At 38.3% G+C, this 26,274-nt stretch overlaps 1 protein-coding gene across 3 annotated transcripts; it reads left to right on the forward strand.

The window, feature by feature from the left end:
• Nucleotides 1-1,276: 1,276 nt before the first annotated feature.
• Nucleotides 1,277-25,561, forward strand: SPIC (Spi-C transcription factor). 3 transcript variants are annotated; one of them, XM_068190963.1, is made up of 6 exons: nucleotides 1,277-1,643; nucleotides 17,357-17,383; nucleotides 17,990-18,083; nucleotides 19,558-19,670; nucleotides 20,591-20,699; nucleotides 24,260-25,561. In XM_068190963.1, the coding sequence occupies exons 2-6, from the start codon at nucleotides 17,381-17,383 to the stop codon at nucleotides 24,685-24,687; spliced, it is 747 nt and encodes a 248-aa protein (XP_068047064.1). In that variant the 5' UTR covers nucleotides 1,277-1,643; nucleotides 17,357-17,380; the 3' UTR covers nucleotides 24,688-25,561. The 3 variants fall into 3 exon arrangements, with proteins under 3 accessions (XP_068047064.1, XP_068047063.1, XP_068047062.1); XM_068190962.1 differs by lacking the exon at nucleotides 1,277-1,643 and adding an exon at nucleotides 15,147-15,970; XM_068190961.1 differs by lacking the exons at nucleotides 1,277-1,643; nucleotides 17,357-17,383 and having other exon boundaries at nucleotides 17,978-18,083.
• The last annotated feature ends 713 nt before the right edge of the window (nucleotides 25,562-26,274 follow it).

Genomic DNA, 26,274 nt, shown 5'->3' on the forward strand with positions numbered 1-26,274 from the left:
CTCATTTATAACAACAGTCACCCAGAAGTATGCTTTAAATGGTGGCAGAACAATCAATGATGCTAAAGTGCCATCATTTCAGTCAGACTAGCAGTGGAAGATATGGGGACTCTCACTGATGGTGGTTCTCATTGAATAAAAGTCCTGCCTCCTTCCTTCTTTTGCCAGTCCTATTCTGTTGTGCCTTTCCCCTTGTCTTGTCTTACTTCCTGCTTGCCCTGTGAGATTGGGAAGGAAATGACAAAAAGTAGAATCTGGACAAACTCACTGAATGGAAAAACAGCTCTACTCAGCCAGAGTACAGGTACTGGTTCACAGAGATCTATCTGTACCTTGCCTGTGACAGGCCATCAACAAATGTTTAGAAGACAACATGAGAGGCTGGAATGTCACTTATTCTATGGAAGTAATTGCATAGCTTGGACTGTCTTTGTCATCCTTTCTTACTTAGGACAGTCTTTCCTTGAGGGGCAGACCTGCAGATGGTCACATTTATCACTGACGGTCACCAGGTGGTAAGGCACTTCAAAGAGAGAGATCACACACCACTGGTAGTGATTGACAGTATCACAGAACAGTTGAGGTGGAAAGAGGCCAGAGGAGGTAATCTGGTCCAAACCCAAATCCAGCTGTTTCATCACTGAAAGAGAATATGGTGGAAGCCTCCTAATTTTGCTGTTTTGTCCAATGGTCTCAAATTACTGGATAGCTGTACTAGATAACTGCCCCTTTAGTAGGAGATGTCTTGACTGAACCAAAGCTCAGGGAACCCTTTAGCATAAAAACCATTGAAGCAGCATTGCACTTGATAACTCTAATTCTTCCTAGCATCTATTTACTTTTTCTGACCCAAAATCCATTCTATCAAAGCAGTTCCCAACTTTTTACATCTTAAAGATCTGTCCCAACATCACTGTGCTGTCCAGGTAGCTGTTTCAACTGTATCTTCCTTTCAGACTTTCTTTCCTCATGCATATGAAAAACCCCATTCATTTGGCAGAAATATGGTAATTTTTTAATGATAAAATTGGTATGAATGACTATGCCAATGTCAACATTATATAGAGAGGAGTACCAAGAAAGAAGAGCAGTATAAGATCAGGGCTGGAGAGGTGATTCCAGGTAGCTTTACACCCTTGCAATTCATTCCAAAGTGTTGGTGTGTGTATCACAGGGAAGTTCACATGTCTGTTCCTGCTCTGCAGGAACTCCTGAGTGAATTTTTTTGAGGCTGTGGAGTAGAGCTATCATTCTGTCTCTTTCTCATGGAGAACAAAAGTAAAAGTATGAAAACAAGCAATGATTGATGCAGCGAGAGGGTTTGCAGAGATGCCTTTGAATTACCGCACCTTCCCAAATCTGAATTCATACCCAAAATAAATCATAGCTTATTCTTTCTCACACAAGTTTCTTGTAGTTTGTTTTGTGGCATGTTCCGCAGGAAGAATAAAAGTACCCCTTTGATTTGATACAACTTCCCCACCTATGAATTATATATAAGCAAAATTGTACTTTCTTCTTCAGAAGAAGAATTATCAGCTAACAGAAAAGTCAATTTTCATTTTTAAAATTAAGTGCCATTAGACATGAAGGGCACCTAAGGCAAGTGGCTCCTCTTCACCTCTCAAATACTGTAATTAAAGGTAAGGCTGTTTTCTTAAATGTCATTGTAGCATAATTGCATATGAGCTGTTCTACCTACAGTAATGACAGCTGTGCGCATTGCTCCTGAAATAAGCTCCCTCTAAGCAGTTCCTAAAGCTTCTAAACAGCTGCTGAACTCAGAGCACGTGGGGTTTTAATAATTGTGGGACTTCAGGTACTGCAATTTCAGTGAGCCATCTTTGTTAAAATCTGATGTATTGGGCTATGAAAACTTTACTTTAGAAATTAGCAGATGTCCGTCATTACACTAATATCTTTATGGATAATTGTGTTAATTTGAACTGTGGCATCATTTCTTAATCTTATTTGCATCAATATTCAAAATGTAGTAATTTAATGATTTTCCTGTGAATTTTCATATGCATCTTTAAAACATCCATTGCTGTTATGGTGTACAGTGCCTCCACTTCCCACCCCATCCATGTGTTTCAGTCTTTCTCCCAGCTAGCATGGTGAAACTCCTAGCTTTGTATTGTCTGTCGTGGGAGATGATGTAAGGAAAACAGGCAGAAGAAGACAGACGTGTGATATGTTTGCTTGCAGCTGTTTTTGGTTGCCTGTTGACCTACATTTAAACACACAATTGAAGGTTAGTTGTTGTCCCAGTGATGGTCTAACAGCATGGTTAAACACAGCTAAACTTTCCATTCTTTTGTCTGCAACTGGTTGGTTTATTATGGCTTGTATTTGCTGTTTATCAAACACATATCATTTATATATGTTCCTTTTCTGGGTTAAATACAGGTGTCCCATCCACCTTCATCAAAATCAGTAGAATTTTATTCCAAAGAACAGTATGTTGGGATTCCACATTTAATTTGGTCTTTGCTCAGAATAGTTTTGATTGTTTTATTTGAAGGCCATGCAGTCTTTGGGCTTGTACACTTGGAATCAGTCCCATCAACCTATTTCTGTGTACTTCTCTAATTTCTTCACTTACAGCTAGTCTTTCTGAAATCTGTACTGATTGACAGCATATGAAGCTTACAGCTGCCATCCCAAGAGTTTCCCAGTGACATGCTAACCTAAAAATCAACCATCCATCAGGTAACACACGCACCCACAACTTGAAAGCAAGTAACGGGAAACTCAGTTCTGTTGCAGTATGTGAGTAGCACCAGACTGTGGGGCTGTTGGCTGTCCCAGGGATCTTGCAGCCTCTGCAAAGAGCAGGATAAATCCTCATTTTTTGCTCTTGCTTCAAGACACAAATGTAAACATATATTTTCACAGGCAAACAGTATAGTTTGGGCAGCATCTAGGATGAATTGTCTGTTTTATAAGAATAAACCAGCCTAATATAATATGCAAAAACTTGTATTGTGTACAGTTTGGTTCATTACATAAGTTTCAAGAGGTCTTGCTTGTGAAAATAAAAAAAATTGGGGCTGAAAATTCACAGTACAGTTAATGATGCTGTTATTTGTCACCGGCACACTTCTAGTCTTATTCTGTTGAACATATTATTACTTGGTGCCAGTTTAAATGTCTGTTTATTGTGTAAACCTTATGCTTTTGTTCTTTTTCATACTCTCAAAAAGGTAATGTATTCACATATACCCATAATCTTGTACACTGGCTTTCTCAACCTTTCAGAAACCTCCTAAGAAGCCTCTTTAAAACTACAGTGATCCTCAAATGAGCAGTAAATTGGCCAAAGCAGCCTATTGTTTCTTTCACAGGAGTTTTTCCTGCGTTTGCCACTCTGTTATCCACGGTCTATATTATCTACAGTTTTAACATACTGAATCTCAATGTGTCTGTTAATTCTTCCTTTAAGCATTCCACTTTCAGGTGGGAATGATCTCCCTGTTGACAGATAGTGAACTGCAATTCTATTTTCTTTTATGTAGGAGTTGCCACCAAACCACTTATCTTTGTATCATGATGATTTGCTTATCATGCATGCAGACCTAACAGTTCATCACTTTTTCAAAGTTTCTTGTGAGTAAAAAAGAAAAAGTAACTTGTCAGGGACCAGGACAGTTACTGAATCCTGTCACATTTCATTCTTCACTGCAATCAGCAGCAATACAAAAGCTGCCCTCATCATGTGGTATTTCATCCCATGCTGGACAAAATATGGAATGCCATTCATAAGGACTAACCTCTATCAGCTCTCTGAAGAGATAGGTTCATGACATCAGGCAATATTTATGAATGAAAATGCTATGTCTGCACATAGTAGCTCAAAAACCCCTTGCTATATTATGGCTAGATGGTTGTTAATTTTATAAGGTCAAACTGATGGGGAACACAAGACTGAAGGGATCCTCAATCCACTCATAATCACAAGCAGCTAGGTTTTCAGTTATCTATTTCAGAAACATCCACAGTATAATCCACAGACACCCCGAGCCTCATAAAGCTCTTCAGGGCTTTGCAACAAATGTGAGACCTGGAGTGTCTGAGCACACCAAGGAAAAAGAAGGATCTTTGTCACCATAGGAGAAGATAGACTATTGATTTCAAAAGGATGAAAAAGCCTATGTTTCTCAGACATTCTGCCCAAAGCCCTTGAAGATGGCAGTCAGTTGCATATGGGAAAGCAAATATTGAAAAAAAAAACAAAAAAAAAAAACCAAACCTTAAAGCTTCTTTTGCAAGAAATCAGAAATGTTCAGCTTTATTTTCCAGCTGCTAGTCCCTACTTTTCATTGAAACTTCCTTTTGCAGTGAAAACTCTCCAGGTTCTCTTGTGATTTTTTCTTCTATGAGTTCATTTTCTTTTCTCTCTGTTCATCAGCTAAATTCATAAATGTTTGTGCACTGATACATCACCCAGGATGTCACAGGGTATTGGTTTGGAGATCAGCAGCAGCTACTTGTGGTGGCAGGGGATAAACGGGAGGAGCAAAGGATCTCATCAAAAGCAAGCAACAATCAGGTGCTTTCAAAATCTTCTTGCAACAGTGTACTGGATGTGTAACTAATGTGTTCATATTGTCCTAAATATCTGCCTAAGATTCACAATTCAAACAGAGGCATGGTAAAGGGACACCTCTCTTGCACATTATACTCAAAAGTGTATAGTTTAACTGGAAGTGTAGCAGTGAAATAGGAGTTTATTCAGAGATATTCATCAGCTAAAGGACATTCTGAAGAAGAGTACTTCCAGTAGGACCAAAGCCAATATGATCTGTAACTGCTGGTGTAGAAAAAAGCATAATTTCAGAGGAGTCTGCTGCATTTTTAGTCCTTTTTGTTGAATGATGACACGTGAGAGAGGTGGTTTTTTTTGTTGTTGTTTTTTTTTTCCTGGATACCCATTCCAGCTAACAAGATAGTCTGGCTAATATGAATTATCTGTGGTTGATCTGTGCAAGAAAAGTGTTCTACATGGACACAGAGCAAGCATGGCTATCAGCTGAATTGCTTTTAGCCCTTTTTTTAACCCTCTTGCCACACAAGGACAATCTACCTATGTAGTACCTTATAATTTCTGTATAAAAATACATTCTGTGTATCTTTGGTGTAACACCTTCCAAAGACTCTGAAAATAAAAGTAATATGTCTACGAAACATAGCTCTGGAAATACTGCTTTTGTTCTACAAGAATTGTGCTACTGTATGTTAGCAAATTTCAAGCTCTATTAAAAAAAGAGGAACTGATTTGCAATAGGCTTTATATTGAGTCATATAAGTCTTCTAAAAGTAGATTTACGATTTACAATTTCCTAGCATTCTCATGGGAATTCCATACTTGCAACAGTGATTATTTTAATCAAAGCTGATGACGTTTTTTCAGGCTTATTTTCCTTTCATTTGGTTTCCTTTCAGTTTCCAAGTTATTACTGGTCTATGTAATTTTCTCAAGCAAATGTTTTTTTCATCAGTCTTTGTGTTCTGAGATAGCAAAAGAAAGAAGTCTGACAGGCCACTTGTGGGATTTATTATCACTGATGCCTAATATTTAACTGTAGGTAAATAGTAATGAGTGAGAGTCTGGTTACTCTGAAATGACACACAGAGGGAAATACAGACATCTGGATTTTCTGCTTTTAATTTTGCTTATTAAAAGAAAAAGACCTTATTTCTCTCTTTCCTCACCAGTATATAAAATTATTGCTTGATCTTGCACTACACATATCAAGATTTTTATGTTATGTTTGTGTTAGAAGGCACGGGGCTGCTAAAAATGAATGAAAACATGAAATATGGAGAGCAGATGTACCAACTCTCTGGCTTCTTAGCCACAGGCATCTTTCAAGCTCCAACTGCATCCCATAACCAGCTGGAGTTTCCATAAAGCAAGATCAGCCCAGACCATTTTGCAAATGGAATACTAGCAATGTATTTATTGTGTCTGAACTCCAGACTTTCCCAGAGATTCCCCTTCCTACATTTTTCTGGATTATGCTGTATGTGTTTTTTGCTTCTAATTATTCTAACATTTTTTTGTATTAGTCATTTTTAGAGATGAATATTGAATATCTGAGAACTGAGGGAAAGGAATTTTTAGCTCATTACAATTTTTAAAATGTTGTTTTATATGAATGCATCTATCAGAGTCAAGAGTCTTCAAAATATTTTTGTGGAAAAAATATTGCTGCTTTTAAAGCACCTCTGGTGAAGCCCCTGAATTTTTTTTTTTTTTTAAAAGAAGATGAAACTATATTCTACAGTAACAGACTAGTAAAAACTCCAGTCCTTCTGTCTTGGTACACATGAAATCTTCTTCAAAAGGATATTAAGATTGCAAATAAAGTAATCAAAATTAATTACAACATGGCAAATTAAGTTGACTGGTACAGCTTTAATTTGCGTTGTGGCACTATGATGACATGATAACCAGCAGTTTCTGCTACAAGGTTCTTTCTTTCATTCAGTACATAAATAGGCAGTGCTCTCTTAGTGACTAATCAGCCAGTGGGATTTCAATCCTGACTGCATCCCCAAGCCTTATCCACTACATAGTCAGATACTTCTTTCAAGAGAGAATTGTTAACCTCTTTATAGATTTTTCTATACTTCCTCCCTTACAACATGTGAATGCTACATGAGGACTAAAACATTTATAAGTGCATTGTGATGTGAAGACAATTGTTATCCCTACTTTACAGGGATGATGGAACAATGAGATTAAATTGGAAAATGCCCACTAATTTTGTGTATTTGATCTGTTATACCAAAGAACTCTTGTTTTGGAGAGTTCAGCATTTGTGGGGAGTTTGTGGGGTCAGGCCAGCACTCTTTGACTACACTTGCAGCTGGTCCTGCTCAGCATTTCTGCAAATCTGATGGTGGGGTCTCGACTCAGAAGTCCCAAAAATGAGGAACACACAGTAAGTGACCACCTGTGAAAGTTTGCTCAAAGGGACTTGCCTCGCATCATTTGGGAACTCTGTGGTAGAAGCAGGCTCGGAACCCAAACCCACTTCTCCAGGGTAGCATTCAGCTGCTCTAACTTTGAGAGCATCCTCTCCCTTCTTTGTTCACCAGACAGTTTATAACTTCTGCAACAGATGCAGCAGGGTCTCTGCATGTGATAGTCTCATTTACTGAGCAGGACCACTCACTATTAGGGCAAAATTTATTCCATGCACATTAAAAAAAATAGGGGCCTTCAAAGGAAAATGTTAAAATATGAAGGAGGAAAGGGAGATGATTATGTTTTGATTTGATATTTTCTGCCTTCGGAGTACTCCCATATTCTCCTGGAAGAGGATCCCTCATGCCCCACTTTCAGATGCCTTAGTTAACAAAAATAACATTTGGAAAAAACCTAGCATAAAAAAAAAAATCTCTTCAGTCTGCCACCTGCAGTTGTCCTCTTGCTTCACTGAAGAATTTCACCAATATTTGCTGCAGCAAGGAAGTATTCTGAGTCCAGGGGAAATCTTGGCTTTCACTGTAATCTTGGGAGATTGGGAGTGGAAAGATGGCTTTAGTCCTTCCCCCTCCATTTTCTCCCTTCTTCCCTTATCTTTCAAAGTTTCAAAGTTCAGTCTTCCTTTCCACTGTATTTGGCTTCTATTCTTCTTGCCCCTTCAATCCAAGATATATTGGTCCAAGCTTCTCATCCCCAATCCTACACTCTTCAGCCAGGCCTCACAAAAATATTAGTGCAGAATATCATATGAATCTCAGCCTTCCTTTATCTTCTTGTCAAATAGGTTCCAGTCCTCTCTTCTCAAATCCTGGTTAAATCTCCTTCTGGCACCTCTCCCCATGATTCCATTGAACACTCTGGAGTTCAGAGCCAGTGTCTGTGCAGTCACCTTCCAATTACTATGACCTCCAGCTCTCAGCCTTAATTCCCAGCATCATCTGCTCCTCTCATTATCAGTCACAGTTTCATTCTTGGTGTCCTACACAGCAATCCTTGCTACTGTTCTGGCACTGCTTTCTCCCAGATTTATCCCTTCTCCTGCCTGTTCTCCAGTCAAGCTCATTCTGTGGAGTCTCAGCACTGTCCAGGTGTCAATAGAAGATAAAGATGATCTGAAAGAGCAGGAAAAAAACAGTTCTTGAAATATGAGTGAATTGTGAGTGTTTCTTTAACTATGACACTTCCTGCATCCAAGAAACAGCATAAATAGAGAGTCCTAAAGAAGATGTTTTTCAGGACAAGGTCATTCTGCTTCCCATGCATTTAAGTTAACACTGAACAAATGTTCAATGTGAGACACACAGTGGCATAAAAACATAACACCTCCTCCATTATTTCTGTCATGATTTGTGTTTACAGACCTTTTTCAACATATATTTAGAATCAACCTTATCCCCCAAGTTGTTATAAGTCCCTGATGAGGGATGGAGTAAAGTTTGACCTCTTAGGGTGTGCATGTGAAATATGTAATGCTGCTGCTGCACTTAATTTAACTGAGTAGGTGCTGTATTCCCTGAATCTGAAAGTTGTTCAATACATATTTTGCAGAGGTAATGTTAAGAGCTTGGCTTAAAATTAGATAAGTATGGCAGGTGAAAAACATGTTTTGATTTGAAGACTGATGTGACATATTTGTCATTCTCCTGTGAGGTATTGTATTAACAATGTAACTTGCAGGCTGCATTCTCTGGAGTCCTATTCATATTTTTTTCTGGAAGGTGTTTGACCTATTTTTGGGGAGCTATAATGCAAAGCATTACCTCTTACCACTCATTAATCACGAGCTCAGCTTGTCCAGCCATGTTAAGTACCTGCTCAGTTTTAAGTTAAAATATGCTTCCGATTACATGTGAATTTAAGATTACAGCTGAATGTTTTCTAGAACTGGGTCCCTTGCTCTAAATATCTTTGAAGTGATTTTTTAAAAAGTCTCTATAAATCAAAACCTCTCCTGCCTTTATTGAAGATTTTTATGTATGACTGAATTATGCACTTGACTGTTCAACAGCTTAATAACAACAAGTCAGGATCCTTAGCTTGTCAAGGATTCCTTGTCTTGATTTTTAAATGATTTTAAATTTTCTTGTGTATCTACCTTTAGTAGATACATCCCATAAAACACAAGTGAGCTAAACTCACTGAGATCATGTAGATGTGGTTTTGGGGAATTCCATGGAGAATATTTTCAGGACATACCTAAGACAAGGTATGGTATAACTCGCAGGCCTCTTGCTTTTTTGGTTGAATCCAATGATAATTAAAAATGCAGGCACCTCAAATGGAATTGGAAAAGAATGTGAAGCCATAGCTAAATCACAGTTTCATTTGAAATTTAAAATTAAAGACCAGTCAGCTTTGGAAAATCCTCTTTCAAAAAAGGTTCCAGGCCAGGAAACTGTTTTACTGACATGTCTCCTACCTTACCATCAAGAACAGGATTTCTTTATCATCAGTTTGTAAAAATCCCCAAAGTCTAAGTACTTCTTCAGCCCTTTCCTGATAATATAGGAAGCATTATTTGCTAGTCATAGCACTTTATGCCCACATCACTGTTTGCCTCATCAAAGCATAAAAACCCATTATTTGGGACAGGAATTCTATTTCTAAAGAATTTCCTTTACTGCTCTGCAGTTCCTTAAGGGGTATTTTTTTAATCTAGAATTCTGGCAGAAATCTGACATCATTCTTCGCCTTCAAAGACAGAATGTACTGGGCTTTTGTTTAGTTTCGTTTTTTGTTATATGACAATTATAACACCAAGAATGGCCATTAAAAATTTTTGTATTCTAACTACTTTGATTCAAGAGCATTTGATATATTTTTACATTCCCAAGTGAACTTTGTCAACTGGTTACCTCTCACAACTATTTATTACCATCTTCCTCACAACTTTACAGCTTCCTTCATTTTAGATGACCTGCTTTCAAGTCTTGACTAATATTTTTCATCTCAGCCCTGTGTGGGAAATATCTGCCCAACTCTCTGGTGGGAGTAAATGTCGATGTCTGCCCCTGAAAATGGAGATTCTGTCAGAGACTCAAACAGCTCTGCTTTGGGTGGTTGCATGCTTAAATCTTTTCGTAACTGAAAAGATACCAGTCATGTAGTATGGTAGTAACTTCCATGGAGGTGATGTGAAAATGTGATTCCACATTTTACTTTAAGAGAAAAAAATAAGAGCATATTTGCTTTGTAATGGATCTGCCTGGGAAGAGCAGCTGACCTTCCTGTTGCATGTGGCAGAATTTGGTCCAGCCTGCCAGGGTACCCTATTTATAATTATTTTATATAAAAGTACCTGCAGCAGGAATAGCTGTAAAAAAATTCTGATGTAATATTTCATATTTTGGTCATTTCTCTTTTTAATTTTGAGGAAGTTAATGCCAATATAATGCCAGTTGGTTTTTCTAATTCTTGGTATTCAGATGAAATAATGCATTTTCTGTAAAAGATGGTGCAGAAAATGTGACATTTCCCACTCTTTTTAAGTGGAAATTTATTTCTTTTATACTGTCTCAGACAATTTCTGCTTATTTTGAAGCTATAAATGAAATAAGCTTATAAATGAAATAGGCCTTATGACATCTATAATCTATAATCCCATAGATTGTTGCATTTAATTTCAGGTGAAGGTCAGCTTGTATTCTAAAAGCGATGTTGTATTCTTTTAATGCATAATGTCTGTATTTTTTTGATAGTGACTAGTTATTTCTATCCTTAATGGACTTGGGGATCTCAGCCTGGCCCATTGATTTACTTCCACCAATTTTTCTTATAGGCATATTCCTCCATTGCTGGTAATTCCCAGGGGATTTAAAGGTTATTTAGGACCTACATAATGATTAAAGTTGATTTTTCTTCCTGTTCAACAGCTACAGATGCAGTGCTTGAATAGATGCTTACATGGTCTGTCTGCCTGATCCTGGGATGTATGTTGTCTTAAAAATGCTAGAACTCTGTTACATTGGTTCTGTTTGCTTCTATATGTCTGCTACAGGTTTTTAATTCTAAATAGTTGCAGATGCTACAGCAGTTATTATATGTCTCTCTTTGCAGCTTTTCCAGAAACTGACACAATTGCTTCCTTCCATTCTTTGTAGCTGAAAAGGCTCTGTCACCTAGACTTAACATTTTTCAACTCTCAACTTTATGGTTTTGGGGGAATGGAATCGAAATGGAGTGTTGAATTAATCCTGTGTGAATCTAAGTGCCCATCGAATCTGAAAGCATGTTTCTTCCACAAATATCTCAGTTACTTGGAAAATGGTTAGTTTCTATTTGGCTTCCCCAGTTTCATTATTAAGGGTTTTTTAAATACTGTGTTCTTCTTTCTATCTGCTTTCTTTTTCAGGGAATTACTTTCATTTTTATCCTTTATCAGGCTCACCTCCTAATCATCAAGTCATAGACTGGTTTGGGTTGAAAAGATCTAGAGCAGAACTCTTCCCATTATTCATTGTTAGTTTTATGAAATACTGTCATACTATTCCCATCTTGCTCTGATAGTTTTCTGCTGAAGTATTATTGTGTTTTATTTATCCCAATATTTGACAGCACTCACTATACCTGTAAATGAATCAAAATTATTTGTTCATATTTCACTTCAGAGTCTTCTTTTAGTTAGGGCTGGTTCTTGTTTTTTTCCCCAATGCACTTTTTGTAATTAGTTCCTTGTGCTTCTGTTGTGGTTTCTGGTTTTCTATCTCAACGGAGTTTCCCATCAGAAATTCACTTCCTTTGGTTAGATGAAGCCAAAGAAGAAGCTCCCTGAGAAGCCTTGCTGACATGAGCATTTGGACCAATATACTGGGTCTAGCTGTAAGATGGTCTAGCTTTAGATGTGGTTTTCCATTGAAAAGCTGATCTGCCCACTCATGCAACTTCAGCCTCCATGCTGCTTTTCCCTTTTTAAGCCCTAGAAGAGGTAATTTCATGCTTAGACCTAACCTCTGCAATGATTTATCCAAATGTCTAATTTTATGACTGTAATTATTCAATGACTCTTAGTGAAATATATTACAGATCTAACGTTAGCCAAATAAATAAATCTTCAGGTTAGAGCATAACTTACAATCCACATTGAGTTGGCTTCCAATGGGATATGCAAATGTTTCATATTTAGTGGTAAGGAAGTGAGTCTGACGGAGATAATCTCTCATTTCAGGCTTAAAATTCAATTTGTAAACCATTTTTAATATCTATTGTCTATTTTAAGGTAAAAAGCTTCACACATGAGATGTACTTGGAGATAATGGTTAGGCAAAGCTCTTTCAAAAAATGAGGCCCAGTAAATAACTATAAAGAGCTCTTACTAGAATTAAAATGCCAAAATGACATACTTTTGGTAACCAACTGCAATGCTTTATAAGGTAGACAAAAAATTAAACCAAATCAGGAGTTCAGGGAAGTATGTGCAACATTAAGGCTGGCACAGCAAGTTTTCCCTTACTGTAGTGAAAATAATAGTGATGTCAACCTCTGTTTGCAGAAATCATCACTGATCCTTTGGCTTTGGTGGCTCTATACCAATTTCCACCAGCTAAAGAAACAATACTATAACTCCACCAATTACAATAAAAGTCTATATTTTGCAGTGCAGAGAGTTTCCCATTTGTAGAATTATTTGTAAGGCAAGTGAAACATTTGAAATTATGATGCATCCTCATCTTTTGGTATTTGAAATAATAAAAAACTATGTGTTTTTTATGTATAGACTAAACTTTTCCAACACAAATGGGGCACTTTTGAAGTCAGTTTCACAATGTGATTTGCTAATATGATATGATGCTATAATTGTTTTTGTTTGTTTGTTTTTATGTTTCCCTTTCAGTTTGTTTGGGGTATTTTTGTTGGTGTTCTATGCTGAATTATCTGACCAAAATCATGGTAAACAATAGTACTGAAGCTAGTAAAAAGCTGCATTTATTTTCTTTTTTGTGTTTGTTTGGAGGTTTGTTTTTAGTTGTTTTGTTTGATTTTTTTAAAGGAGAGTTTTCTTCATATTCCAGGCCAGGGAATGTGAATTCAGGGATTTTATGAGTTCACTAATTTGAAATTCAGACTGCAGACTCATTCACTGTGAGATATTCATGCTTAGATTATCATTGAACACTGCATGTAAAAAAAGAGGCCTCTCCATGTGTTGATCCCTGTTCTTCCTGCATAGAGCAAAGGCTTCATCCTTGCTGCAAAAAACTTCGCTGTTTCTTGTGAGCCTTGAATGGAGCATAATGGCAGAGATTTTGAAGTTCACTGATCAGCATGGTTAGACTCAGGAGTTGAGCACAACCATGTGATCCCTCAACTTTTCCACTTGCCGGGAGACAATATCTGTGGTGGTGTAATTATTGTGAATCTACACCCACAAGGATTCAAGGCAAAGGTTGTTACAGACCTGCTTGGCCAAAAGAGTTGTGGCAAAGGCATCTGACAAGGGTCAGAACAAGTATGGAAACACAGAAAATCTCTGTGGCTATCACATTCAGGATATTTTTTATGAAGTGCCCTCTGTTTTGAGGGGTCTATTTGGGTAGTTACAAATTTCCTGATGTTCAAAAAACTTCAGGTATTCTACAATTGCTGGGTGAGAAAACTTGCCATTTCAAGTTTTAAATTTCTTTAAGAAGGACAAGACTTGTTTTTAGTCTATATTTGAACAATACCTCATGCAAGAATCTTTATGCTTTCTCAAACTCTCCGACAAGTGCTGTAATACCCTATTTAGTTCTGGGTTTTATTCAGGTGTGAAAATGCTTCTACTGTACCAGCACTATGAGGTATCCTTTATGCCAAGCGGAGATAGAAGAAAGTTCTGAAACTTAAACAATAAATCCATTCTTTGAAGTTTATTTTTAAAACATGGAGGAAGGAGAAGAGCTCGATGTTGTGGTTTCTAACGGATACTTAAATTTTTTTATCAGGCACATCAATTGTTTGAGACATTAAGACGTGAAAAGTAAGTTCGCTTTCTCAGACTTTTATCTGGAATCCATCCTCCCATTCAATGCAAAAATCAAACAAGGATTTCTCCTCTAATAGTATGACTTAGAAGAGTTCATGCTGCCAGTCTTGGCTGCACTGTGATGTGTTAAGGAGTGAGCAGTGAATGTCAGCTGACACTCAGTCCTCAGCTGCACCTTCCTCTGCCTCTTCTGAACACTTACAGGGAGGTAGGCTGGGCTCTTGCTCTGTGTTGGGCCAAAGAGTCAATGCAAAATGGGCTGCAGAGCTTAAAACTCCCCTGCGAGGCAGCATTTGCTCTTGCTCTTATGCTGTGTGTTTCTGCTCTGTGTGGCACTCTCCCATTTCCTCTGAAAACAAACCTTTTGCTGGCCTGCCTTCTGGTGTAGCCTGTGATATGAAACAAGAACTTTCTGACAGAGCAATTTGATTTGGGAAGATGGATCATTTTAGTGGTAGTAAAACCATTAGCTTTCATCTCTTGACCTTCAGCCTCTTTTACTGTGCCCAGCCAGCAGCTACACACTCTCACCACCACTTGTGCACTTTGAGAATTTAACTTAACTTATTGCCATAATATATTTTGTTGCTGATTTGGGTATTGAGAAGCAAAGAAGATAAACTTTAAAACATTTTTCCTTCCCCTTTCCCAGGCTCAACTGCACTCCAGACACATCTCCTCCCCTCTTGTTATCTCCACAGGTTATACTCAGTTCCTTTGGTGAGGCAATAAGTGGCACAGGGGTTTGGGGTTTGGGGTCAAGACATTGTGGTTTCTCTCTGCTGTCCCTTGTTTCTCACCCTTTTCTTCCACTGCTGCTTCCTTCTTACTAATTTTCTCTACTCCACTATGGTCACTCTGTGGGCCACAATCTCTTTGGTGTTGTGGCTGCTCAGTTATGGAGAACCTCCAAGACCTCTGACTTTGCTGTTCCCTCATTTCCTTGTTTCTCTCCTTGTCACATTCCCTCCTTGTCCCCTCTGGTTGCCAGTTAATTTTCTTTTATAGGCCCAAGTCAGACCAGAGAAGTGGTGCAAAATAGAACCTGAAGTTCAAAAAAAGATGTACATATATATTAATGTATTTCACTAAAAAAAAAGATATCCTGAAACTTTTTGGTGCAAATTTTGAAATCAGCAGAAATGGTTGATGGCTTCAAGTTGCTTTAATTAAGCTTTCATAATGAGGCTAGCTCTTGACTAGGTTCTTGGTTGAGACAATATACATAAATAATGTAAGAGGCAATTACTACTTTACATCAGTTTTGAGGCATATGCTGAGGAAATTCTTCAAAATGTGCCTCTGAAAGACTTGGCTGGAAAGAGCTATGGCACAGACTATATTTTGTCAGCAATAAGAAGCACTGAGCTGAAAAATACAGAGTTCTGTTCCTGTAGGATGCAACAGCATGTCTTGGAGCTGCTCAGAAAGTGTTTGGCAGATCATCAACTACAGCTTGTCTGAGTCTGTACTGAATGCTGTAGTCAATGCTTTAGAGCTGGGCATGGGCTACAAACACGAGCTTTGAAGCAGAACTCTGAAATTCCTTCAAACTCTTCTTTTTAGGTCTAGTCTGGTCCACTCCTTACACTGAACTAACAAGAAAGTTCAGATAAAAGCTCAACATCCACTGCAGTCTGTGTGGGACAGATGAGGGATGTAGGGTTTTGCCTTAGATTCACCCTACCAAGATACCGATGACAGATTTGTAAGAAGGTGCCATAGACAAAAGGAATCTCTCCCAATGGTTGAAAAGCGCATGTTTTGGACAATGGTTAAAACATTTAATTTTATTTATATCAGTATAAATCACCCTCTTTTGTGCAGAATGAAGGGACATGCCAGCAGTTTACTATACCTATACTCTCAAAAAAATCCCTAGGCAAAACACTTCCCTAAAATCAGCTATTTAATGCAGCCCCTTTGCCAGCCCTTTGCTGTGGGAACTCAGTCTTTCTTTCATTTCCGAAACCAGACAGATTCTTGTCTTGTGTGTGGAACTGAATTTCTAGGTAAGTGTCCAGGTTTTTTGTTTTTTTTTCAAGCTTGCTTAAGGTGTGCCTTCTTCTTCTTTGGTATGAATTCACTGGTGTAAATGGCATGACCATTCAACAGAACCTTGCCTATAGTTGTGCTTTTTAGACATTGCAAAGCATTGAGGTGGCTGTAGATGTTCTGTCAAGGTATCAGTTTGGAGTCTGAGTTAGAAAAAATCACTTTAAGGGAAGGGAATTACTTAAAATTAGGGGGAAAATATGTGGGGATCTTTACAAAGCAGATTCCTGTCTTTAATTTCTATAGCCCTGTGCCCCAGGAATCTGTGGCCACCATTGCAACTAAAGGATTGACATTGCCCATTCTGGTTTTAGAATAGATTTGGATCAGATGATTAAAATACTTATTGCACTGTACTCAGAGAGAAATATTCCACTGATTTCAGTGAGTTGCTAGGATTCCACCATAGAGTTGTCAAGATTTAAAAACACTTCTGCAAATTTTGACCGTACCCTATAACATACTTACCTGAGGCAAAATTCCCAGCTTAGAACACTTATGGTTAATGTTGGATAAAATTCTTCCTCACAAATATTTATGTATCTTGTCTCTCCTTTGTATTTTGAAACATCACACACACACACATACAATAATCAAGTATTTAATGTGTAAAATACTGATATACTGATCATCATGTTTACAGCTTTGATATAATAATGTAAATTATAATGGGGGACAAAAATCTGTAAGGCAACAAAACCTGATTATGGTTTTCTTTAAGAAATATAAATTAAAAAGGAGGCACTAAAGATATGTTTCTAAGTGATATTGTTCATGTTAAACTGTCTGAAAATGTGTCAATTTACACTGTTCATTAAACAATCAGATTTGCTTCTGGGACTCACAATTAGTCTGAGCGTTTATGTATGTTCATATGCAGTCATATGCTAATCTATATTAGAAAAAAACTTTAAACTTGTTTCAACTGGCTGTGAACTAAAGGCACTTAAACACATTTAATGTAGGTCAGTATTTTCTTGGGCAAATTAGAAGTTATGTTGACTAAGACTCTATGTCTACAATAACACATTTTCACTTTATAATGTCTTAAAAAATGTATTTGCGATAGTGTGGATAATAATCTAAAAGTTGTAGCATTAATGAAACTGTAAACTTAACAAAAAGTAATTTGAATTTTAAAAACTACAATGTCACAAGTATTTAATTTAATTTAAATATCAGCTGCTAATAATAAATCAATTTTATCTGTGTTACTAAAAATATTTTACTCTGTGACTAGAAATAATACTGAGTTGTTTCATTTAGTTATTTTAATTTATGCTCAGAGAATTATTATTTGTTTTGAAACGTACAATATTAAAAATATTGGTTCTTTTAAACAGGATTCAAGTCTTGATATCTAAATAATGGTAAGTCTACAACACCTATATTCTCTTTCATTATTAAGTGTTTCAAATATGCTGCAGAAAGCTCTGTCAAACTCAAATTTGAGGGTGTCTTTTGCTTTTTATAAGGTGTTCTAAAATCATAATGAACAGTTTTCTGAAAATCCACACTTGTAATGGCATTGTGTAGCATTTTCTCTGCATAACTGCTTCAGAAATTCTGTGTAATTATTTTTGTCATGTCAATGTTACTGAAAGATATCTCTGGCTTCATAAACAATGTTACACAAGTGACACAAACATCTCTGTATTACAGACTATAAAACTCTCCACCAGCAGTAACACCCTTTATGTAAACTTCTTTTGTAAATTAAGGAAATGAACCTTGAAACATTTGACAGAGGGAGTTGAGTAATGTTGCCTGTGTGAATTGTCTCACTGACCTCAAAGGAGCGAGAACTTTCTCATAACTGTAAAAGGTTATGGTGATGCCTTGGTGCCTGCCAAAATCTGTCCCAGGAGGACGTGTATTCTATAGCATCACTGTATTTATTTAGGATGAGCTGATTCACAACATTGCAAGAACCAGCCTGGTCTTTTCTGGGTGTTGACAGCAAAATGTTCTTGCAGAGCTTTCCTGACCATGACGTGCTGGGACAGGCTTTTGAAGACGCTCTGGAAGTGCTGCAGCAGCACTCTGACAGAGAAATGCAGTGTCCACCAGGTAACAAACACCCTTCTTCTACTTCATTTCCTAGCTCCTTCTTTGCAGGAAAGCACCTCTTGAAACATACAGGTGGAGGAGTAATTTCCCAGAAGTGGATTAATGGGATGTTTGGTGAGGATGAAAAGGAGGAAAATTTTTTGGAGGATTTCCACCCCTTCATGAGTACTGCCCAGTGTGGTGAATATCTTCCAGGTCACAGCACAGGGAAACTGTTGGACTGGCCCTATTTACCCTCGTCCCTACAGCAGCCCAGGTGCATTGAGCTCACTTTTCCTATAGTCAGAGGATATATGGCTGCTGTGCAACAGCCTTTTTCCAGTTTAAATGTTTTTAACTTCAAAATGCCCTTCTGCTATGCCATTAATCCCAATGCAAAAGAAAAAAAAAAACAGCAAGTGAAATTAATTTCCTCATTTAATTTTTTTGTGCACTAATATATGAACCTTAAATATTTTAATGAAGGAATGACTGTTTGAGTCTGGATAATTAATAGAAAATTGTTTTTCTTGGCTTCAAGATCTGTATGCTTTACAAAACCTACAATTCAAGGAAGCTGTAAATTGTTCCAGTTCTGGCAAAGTTTTGGCAACTAAATTACTATAAAATTTAAAATTTGTGCTTTTGTTTTTACACTGTAAGCAGAAATGCAAGGAAAGGAAAATAGGAGGCTACATCATAAACCCTCTAAGCCCAGAAAAAAATACCTGCTGTCTTTTGTGTGAAATACCTTTCATACGAGGAAGTTGATTTACATATTATCTATTATAAAATGAAATGTAAATAAGACCAGTAGGGCTGTATCTTCAGCTCTTAACAATCTTTTGGCTCCAATGCACTGGTAATTTACACATGCTGGAGGATTCACTATATATAATTACTTGCAATCTTCTTCTTTGTATATATTGTTAGGGCTGATGGAGTTATTAAACCCTTGCAATGCAGTGCTTAGTCTGTCCCCAGCTGCACCCACATTTCCACTTGCAATAGATGTACCCATACCTTCCAATATCTTCTTCTGATCACCTGCAGTGGGTAATTTTTTCTAATGTCTTTAGTCTGGTGTTCTACTCTCCTTCTTTTAAGCATCACAAATTCTTGGGTTCCTTCTGTGTCATTCTTCCAGGCACTGCAGATGTTCTGATGCTCCTTTACTTCATTCACCATTGGAGACTCTGACTTGCATTGTACTAAGGGCCAGCAGAACTGCCTGACAGTCCCTTTTCCTTTCTAGGTGTGTTTTTATAGTCTATATTTATCCAATTCACTATGTCTCATGGTCTGTATGGCCCTCTGTTATCCAGTAACCAAACAATTTCACGATGCTACAAAATATCTGACATTTTATCTTTAAAAAATTGCTTTCCATTTTTCCACTTTTCCATGTTTGTGAGGGCTAACAAAACCAGCCCAAGGGTTCCTTCTTCTCTCTTTTTTGCTCACTTGGTTTTTGCTCCCTCCTCCTAATTCCCAGGTTATAAAAACTGCCTGACTGTGATCAACCACCACCACCACCTCCGAGCAAGTCCCAGTTACTGTGAAGCACCATCTGTGGAGGAGCAAGGGTATAGCTGGAGAAACGTGATTGTGAGTGAACTCATTTCCAGTAATAGTCAGATGTAACTGGAATACTGGTTGCTCATTTGGGATTTCTGATACAAATCATTATGTTAACACTAACAGAAATTTGGTCTGGCCAGGCATGATTCAGCTGAAACTGCCTTGGGAAATATTTGCAAAATGTGATTAATAATGTCTTTTCAGGAGTCAGCAGTTTGCTTCTGATGCTCTTCTGTGGTTCATCATATGACATGACAACTAACAAGCAAACCTGCTAGAGAATTAGTTATAGGACAAAAGGCTTCTTTGTGTTACCTGGGAACAGGCAGAGAACATCAACTTCCAAATCTGATGTAGCTTCTGCCACTGTGAAAAAGAACCATGACTTTGATTTCTCCAACAGCAAGACCAGCATTATCTGAGCACAGCTTCAGCCATTGGAGTCTATATGCATTCTTAAAAGTACTGGGAGTGTGGTCTCCAGGAGTGTGGTCTACAGGAGTGATGGAAAATGAATATTTCAGGGCAGATAATTTCAGGGAAACAGATCCCACAAAAGCCCATTTTCACCCAGCAGATTAACAACACAGCATGGGAACTACAGAGTCTGTAGGGGCTACTGTCCAGGTGGCCCTTGTCTTTTTCTAGCTCTGAAAGCTGCTCCTGCTCTGGTTCCAGCAGAAGGGTTGAAGGTCCAGGTTGAGGCAGTTTCGCTGTTTTCCCTCTCAGCTTCTCCTCTGGACAAGAATTCTTGTCCCTGGACAAGTATTAGTGCTGCTTGTTACTGGTACACTACACTGAGTGCCTTCGTGGCTGAGAAAAGTCTTCCATGGGTGAGGTGATGAAAAGTTGCATTTTGAAGGTTTCAGGCAATTAATTACCACAAATTTCATTTTATTCAGCGAATGTACTCTATCAGTAACTTTTTATTGTCTTAATTCTTGAAGAACGGTACAGCGGATTTTTATACAGATGAGGCTGTCTACCATACACTGCAGAATACTCCAGAAAGTCAAGTGATGCATGCTGCTGCTGGCCAGCCAAAAGCAGGGAAAGGTCTGTAAAAAGATCATATCTTGATATGTAATTTATGTTACTTTAAAAAACCTCTTGGCAAATCATGCTTTCTCCTTTACCTATTTTTTTTAAGTTTCAACAGGAAAAAAAAAAGTGAACATTTACTAGTGACTAGGACACAACTGCTAGTGTTCAATTTCCATCTGCTAAATCTTGTAAGATTATAATAAATGATAATTCTATTATTAAATCATTCCATCATTGCTTAGCACATGGAAAATGAAACCAGAGATATGTTTCACTTCAAATCATTTAGGATGAAGTCTGATGCAGAGAAGTAAATCTTGCTATCAATAACATCTTTATCCATTTATACCACTTATTTTATTTCATGTAGCCCAACAAGCAGTTGGAGTTTATGTCTTTCTTAGTTTACTTTTCAAATCACCTTTCAGCTTTTGTCACTTCCAGTGTGCATTTTTATGGCTATTTTTCTGCTCCTTCTGCTTGACTTTACTTGAATTGACATCTATTTTGCAAGAATTGGTCGTGTGACATTGTCATTGCAGTACTTCATTTTTTTATTGCATTCATTATTTGGGTTTTTAGTGGGGAGGGACTCAGCATCCTTTCTGTGACTGCGGATGAGATTTTCACAGCTTCAACTCGGAGCTGTTGTACCTACTTTTGACCATGAGGCCTTTTAAAGAAGCTTCCTGATTTAGCTGGTTTTTTGAAATCCCCTTTTCTCAGCTTTAACCACATGGTGTCAGTTTTTGGCGTTGTCTCTGCCCATTGATGCTAAACACTGTGGTCTCTGTTGCTTAATAGCTGCTACTACTACTACTACTACTACTACTGCTACTGCTACTATTACTATTGCTACCATAGACTCTTTGGGATGGTGGGAAGAGTAGCCTCTGTTTCTCAGTTTTCTACTTCAGATATCTGAAATTCACCATTGCAAATGAAAACCTTTCAAATACAGAAATGTTGCTTTTCCAATTCTTATCCAGTGTTGCACTGGGGAATTCTACATGTCAGTATCTGATTTGACCTTCAGTAATTACTGCTCTGTTAAACTTCATTTCCAGTTTCCTATTTCTTTTACACTGTCATCAATCTTTTTTTTCCAGAAGACAACCTGCACATATTTGCAGACTGATTAACTATTCTTATGGGGTCATTTTGTGTCCTCTTAAAGATTTCTTTGTGTCCGTGGTGATATTCCTGCCAGAAACTGTGATTTGGGTGACTATTTTCACTAAACTAAATTAATTTAGTCCTCCTAGTTTCTTGTTGAGACATAAGAGGTTTTCTGTACACTAGCATGTAGTGTGGCTTTTTAGGAATAGATCTGTAGATAAAACCATCAGCACTGAGGGCCCAAATCCTGTGTTTAAAGTGTTTCAGAAAATTTTACTTAGGGCAGTCTTTAGGCTGGTCATAATTTCTGAAGGGTACACTGATGTAGATATGCTTTTGGAAAGCAGATTTTGAGATAGGTTTCTGCTGAAAAGAGTCCAGTTCAGTCATGACAAAACCATTCCATGATCTGAACTAATGCTCAGTGGAGTGGAGGCAATCAAGAGAGGCACTTCAGAATTGAATTGGATGGGTTTTCCCTGAGACAATTAAGTGGCTTCAGGACCATTCAGCACTGAAATCTAATGCAGATGCTCCAAAACACCTTCTGGAGGAACCTGCTTGTCTCCAATCACCTCATAAGAAACCTGCAAGCTCTCACCTGCTGGCTTAGACTGAGGTTTAGGGCCTGAAAATGAACATGACTGGTTTATGCATTGAGATACAGTACAAAGATCTGTTACCTGACCCCATCTCAAACTGGTGTGTAGCACTTTGGGGATAACAGCTGGGCTCTGGAAACACGGCTGCCTGAACACATAAGAGCAAACTAGCCCTGTCCAACAAAGGCATCAGCTAAAGGTGATGTGTCTAGAAATAAAAATTTGGGCAGAAATGACCACTGAACTAAGAGGCCAAACAGCACTAAATCAAGTGCTGCTGCAGACATGGCTACGTTATCCTTTTCCAGAAGAAATCTGGTCCATAGTAAATTTAGATTTTCCCTTCGTCTTGTTTGTTCTACCATCAGTTTGTAGGACATTTCAGGTTGGAGGGCACCTAAGTAGGTCACCTACTAAGATGCGTCCACTGTGACAAGGCAGTGTCCTTCACGGGTTTCCTTTTAAGCTTCTTAGTAATCGATATGTATTTCTAGTAGATTATGTACTTCCAGCCACAGGCAAATTTTTACTTAGATAATGAAACTTTATTAATTTTTTTTGGAAAGTACCTCTGAATCCAGGCTCTTCTTCTTCCCAGTCTGTTACTTCTCTCCTCTTTCCTTATCACTAGATACAGAGTTACTGTCATCCCTGACAGATGTCTTGGCTTGACCTCAGTGTTCCTTAGCAACTGTCACTTTTCCCCTGTTCCTAGTTTAAAATAGCCACACAAGACAAGACTTTATGAACTTTAGGTGCAGCTGCTTATTTCCACTTTGGTTAAAGTGGAAGATGTTCTTCTGCATAGACTCTCTCTTCTGCAAAATGTTCCTCTTTGTCTGATAATCTTAAATTCTTCCTCCTTACAGCAGCTGCTTGATCACCCTTGGCTTTGGGAAGGGAACTAGAAATACTTCAGAGAGGAGAATCCACAAGATCTATGTGAAACTAAATAAGCCTCACTAGGAAACTGAAGTTTGAGAACTGAGCCTGTGGAGAGAAGCACTTAGTTAACTGGCAAATATTTCAGTACCAACCTTGCTTTTTTCTGCATGGGAATGCAAACTGGAACTTCTGCAGATTTTTACAATATCACAGGGTACCAGAAGATCTAGCTCCTTCTTGACTACTTGAGGATTCTGGTTAAAAACTGACTTGCTTTTCCTGCTCACCTACTTACCCTTTTTTATATCAGAGACTACCTTGCATCCCCAAAACATTCCTGAAACAAACCTGACAAAACTGAGCCATCTCAAAATCTCTGAGTTTTAAATAAACAGGGAAACCAGTTATTCAAAAACATTGAGATTAGCTCTCCAGAACCTCTTTCCTGCCCTCTCTGAGGATGTACTTTCCTGCTGTGAGTTGCTTGAATGTGCATCTGCACGGCATGTCTGCAGACCGATGCTTCTGAGACCTACCACATGGTGAAGTCACCAGATATTTGTCATGATCCCCACATAACCTGCTCTTGAAGCTCTAATGACCAAATCCCCTTCTGTCACCACAGATCTGTACCCCCTTCAGAACCAGAGTGTGGTGCTGATAATGTCAAGGTTGTGGATTTGATCCCTGTATGACCCATTCACTTAAGAGTTGGAATTGATGATCCTTTTGCTTCCCTTCCCACTCAGACTATCCTGTGATTCGGTGTTGCTCACATCTCAGTGATCCCATTTGCTGTTGCTGGTTTTCCACTGAACAGTTTATAGTGATCTTTTCATTTGGAACAGCGTATTAGGTTTAGCTATGCTTTTGCCTGTAAGACCCTTTCCAGCAAAAAGACAACTGCTCATCTTTTAAAACAAGCACAAGCTCTGTTCTGACCTTTTGCGATTTATTTCTTAATAGGTAGAAAAAAGCTTCGACTATTTGAATACCTCCATGAGACTCTCTATGATCCAGCCATGGCAAACTGCATCCAATGGGTGGATAAGCCAAATGGTGTCTTCCAGTTTGTCTCCAAAAACAAGGAGAAACTTGCAGAACTGTGGGGAGAAAGAAAGGGAAACCGCAAGATCATGACTTACCAGAAAATGGCCAGAGCTCTGAGGAATTATGGAAGAACAGGCGAAATCATTAAGATCCGTAGGAAGCTGACATACCAGTTCAGTGCTGTTGTTTTAAAGAGACTTGCTCCATCTTATTTCTTGGGAAAAGAAACAATTTATCATCCCTACATTCAGTCTAATCAAGAATATCAGTGTGCAGATGACTGGACCAGTTACAATAATTACATGTACAACAATGGTTATGCATTACAGCATGCTAACAGCTAGACTGACCTGTCACATGAACAGGTCTTTTTTATCCAGCAATACTTTCCAGCACAGAAACTCTTCCCTCAACATAGCTTTTCCTTTAAGATATACAAACATACAAAAAGGAAGGGTTAAAAGATTATATTGGCCTAGTTTTTTTCCTTTTGAAGTTAGTGATATACAGTCATTGCCTGTTGAAGAAATCTATCAGCTATAGAACACATTCTGTTCTCCATGATGCTAATCAAAGGAATTACTGTAGTTTCAAGCTGATATATTCAAGAATAGGATCAAGGCTTTTGTGTCTTAGTGGACATCAAAAATTCCATTGTGACAACACTCACTGGAAGTTTTATGCATATCTACAATCAGAATTTAGGTGATGTTGTACCATGGTTGCTGCATCCCTAAACTAGAAAGGGAAGAGATTTGCCAACTGCATGAAGCTGCTGTCTGCTTTTTTCACCAATATTCTTTATAAGAGGACATTTTCTAAGTCAGCCTGGCTGACTGATAGAGTCCACATGAGGGTGCACCTGTTGACCAAGTTGTTAATCCTTAATCACTTAACATATTTTAGCACAGATCCTGACATGGGGTATTAGGATTGCCAGGAGTACATTTTACTGTTGGCAGTAGATTCATTGGGACCATGAGAGAGTTAGTAAAGGATTGTGCTTTTGATTAATTTTTCATTAAGTTTTGTATGGTTGTTCCCCCACTAATAGTAGGAGCTCCACTTTTATCCAGCAGTTCTGTACTGACTTATAAAACATAGCTTTGCCATTTATTTTAGGTGTTATAACTTTATAAATAAAATTTCACTTCTCCAGCTCTTTTTCTAAATGGGAAGATAGCTGAAAGACTCAGTAATTTTACACTCTCTTCCTCGGGAAGTGTTGGGGAAGACGAAATAAGAAGGTTTTATAGATACAATTGCCTAGCAGGGGATTGGGAAAGTGCAGAGAATGCGAGCCAGATTGAGATGAAAATGAGCTTTGAGATGACAGACCTTGGTTGCTAAGTAGCTGGTGGGCAGTGGTGTAGCTGGTGGAAGATAACTCCCTTTTTTGACCCAGAGACAAAGCAAAGGGTCAGATTAAGTGTTCTGTCTCATTCCTCAAAAATGTAGAGTTTATCTCGCATTTGTAACCCTCCCCTGAAGTATGATGTATCTGTAATCCCATTGGTCCAAAGTCCTTTTCCGCACCCACCTTCAAGCCCCCTTGGTAAGGTGTACCCGAGAAGCCGGGGCCATCTTCTTCTTTTATGCCTCCCTCTCTCTTTCTGTCTTGGACCCTCTCTTGGAACTCTCTTGCTATCTCACCCTGCGCCCACTCCTTGGGGCCTGCTTTGGGCTGCGCCTGGCAGCTCTGAGCAGGGCTCCACAATAAACCATACATCCTAAGAGCGGGCTCTAGAGATCTCTCGCCTCCGTCTGTCCTGACCGTCCTAGACCAGCGCTCGCCCCAGGGAAGAAGAACTAAATTCAGGCAAAAAGAGAGTAGTGGACTATTATGTCAGGATAATATCTATAAACCTACTTTTTCTCATACTGCTGTTACCTGATCAACTTGTATCTTCATATGAGTCGTCTTTTGTGCT

The sequence above is a fragment of the Anomalospiza imberbis genome, chromosome 5 (assembly GCF_031753505.1).
Source record: "Anomalospiza imberbis isolate Cuckoo-Finch-1a 21T00152 chromosome 5, ASM3175350v1, whole genome shotgun sequence".
Taxonomy (NCBI): Eukaryota; Metazoa; Chordata; class Aves; order Passeriformes; family Viduidae; genus Anomalospiza; species Anomalospiza imberbis.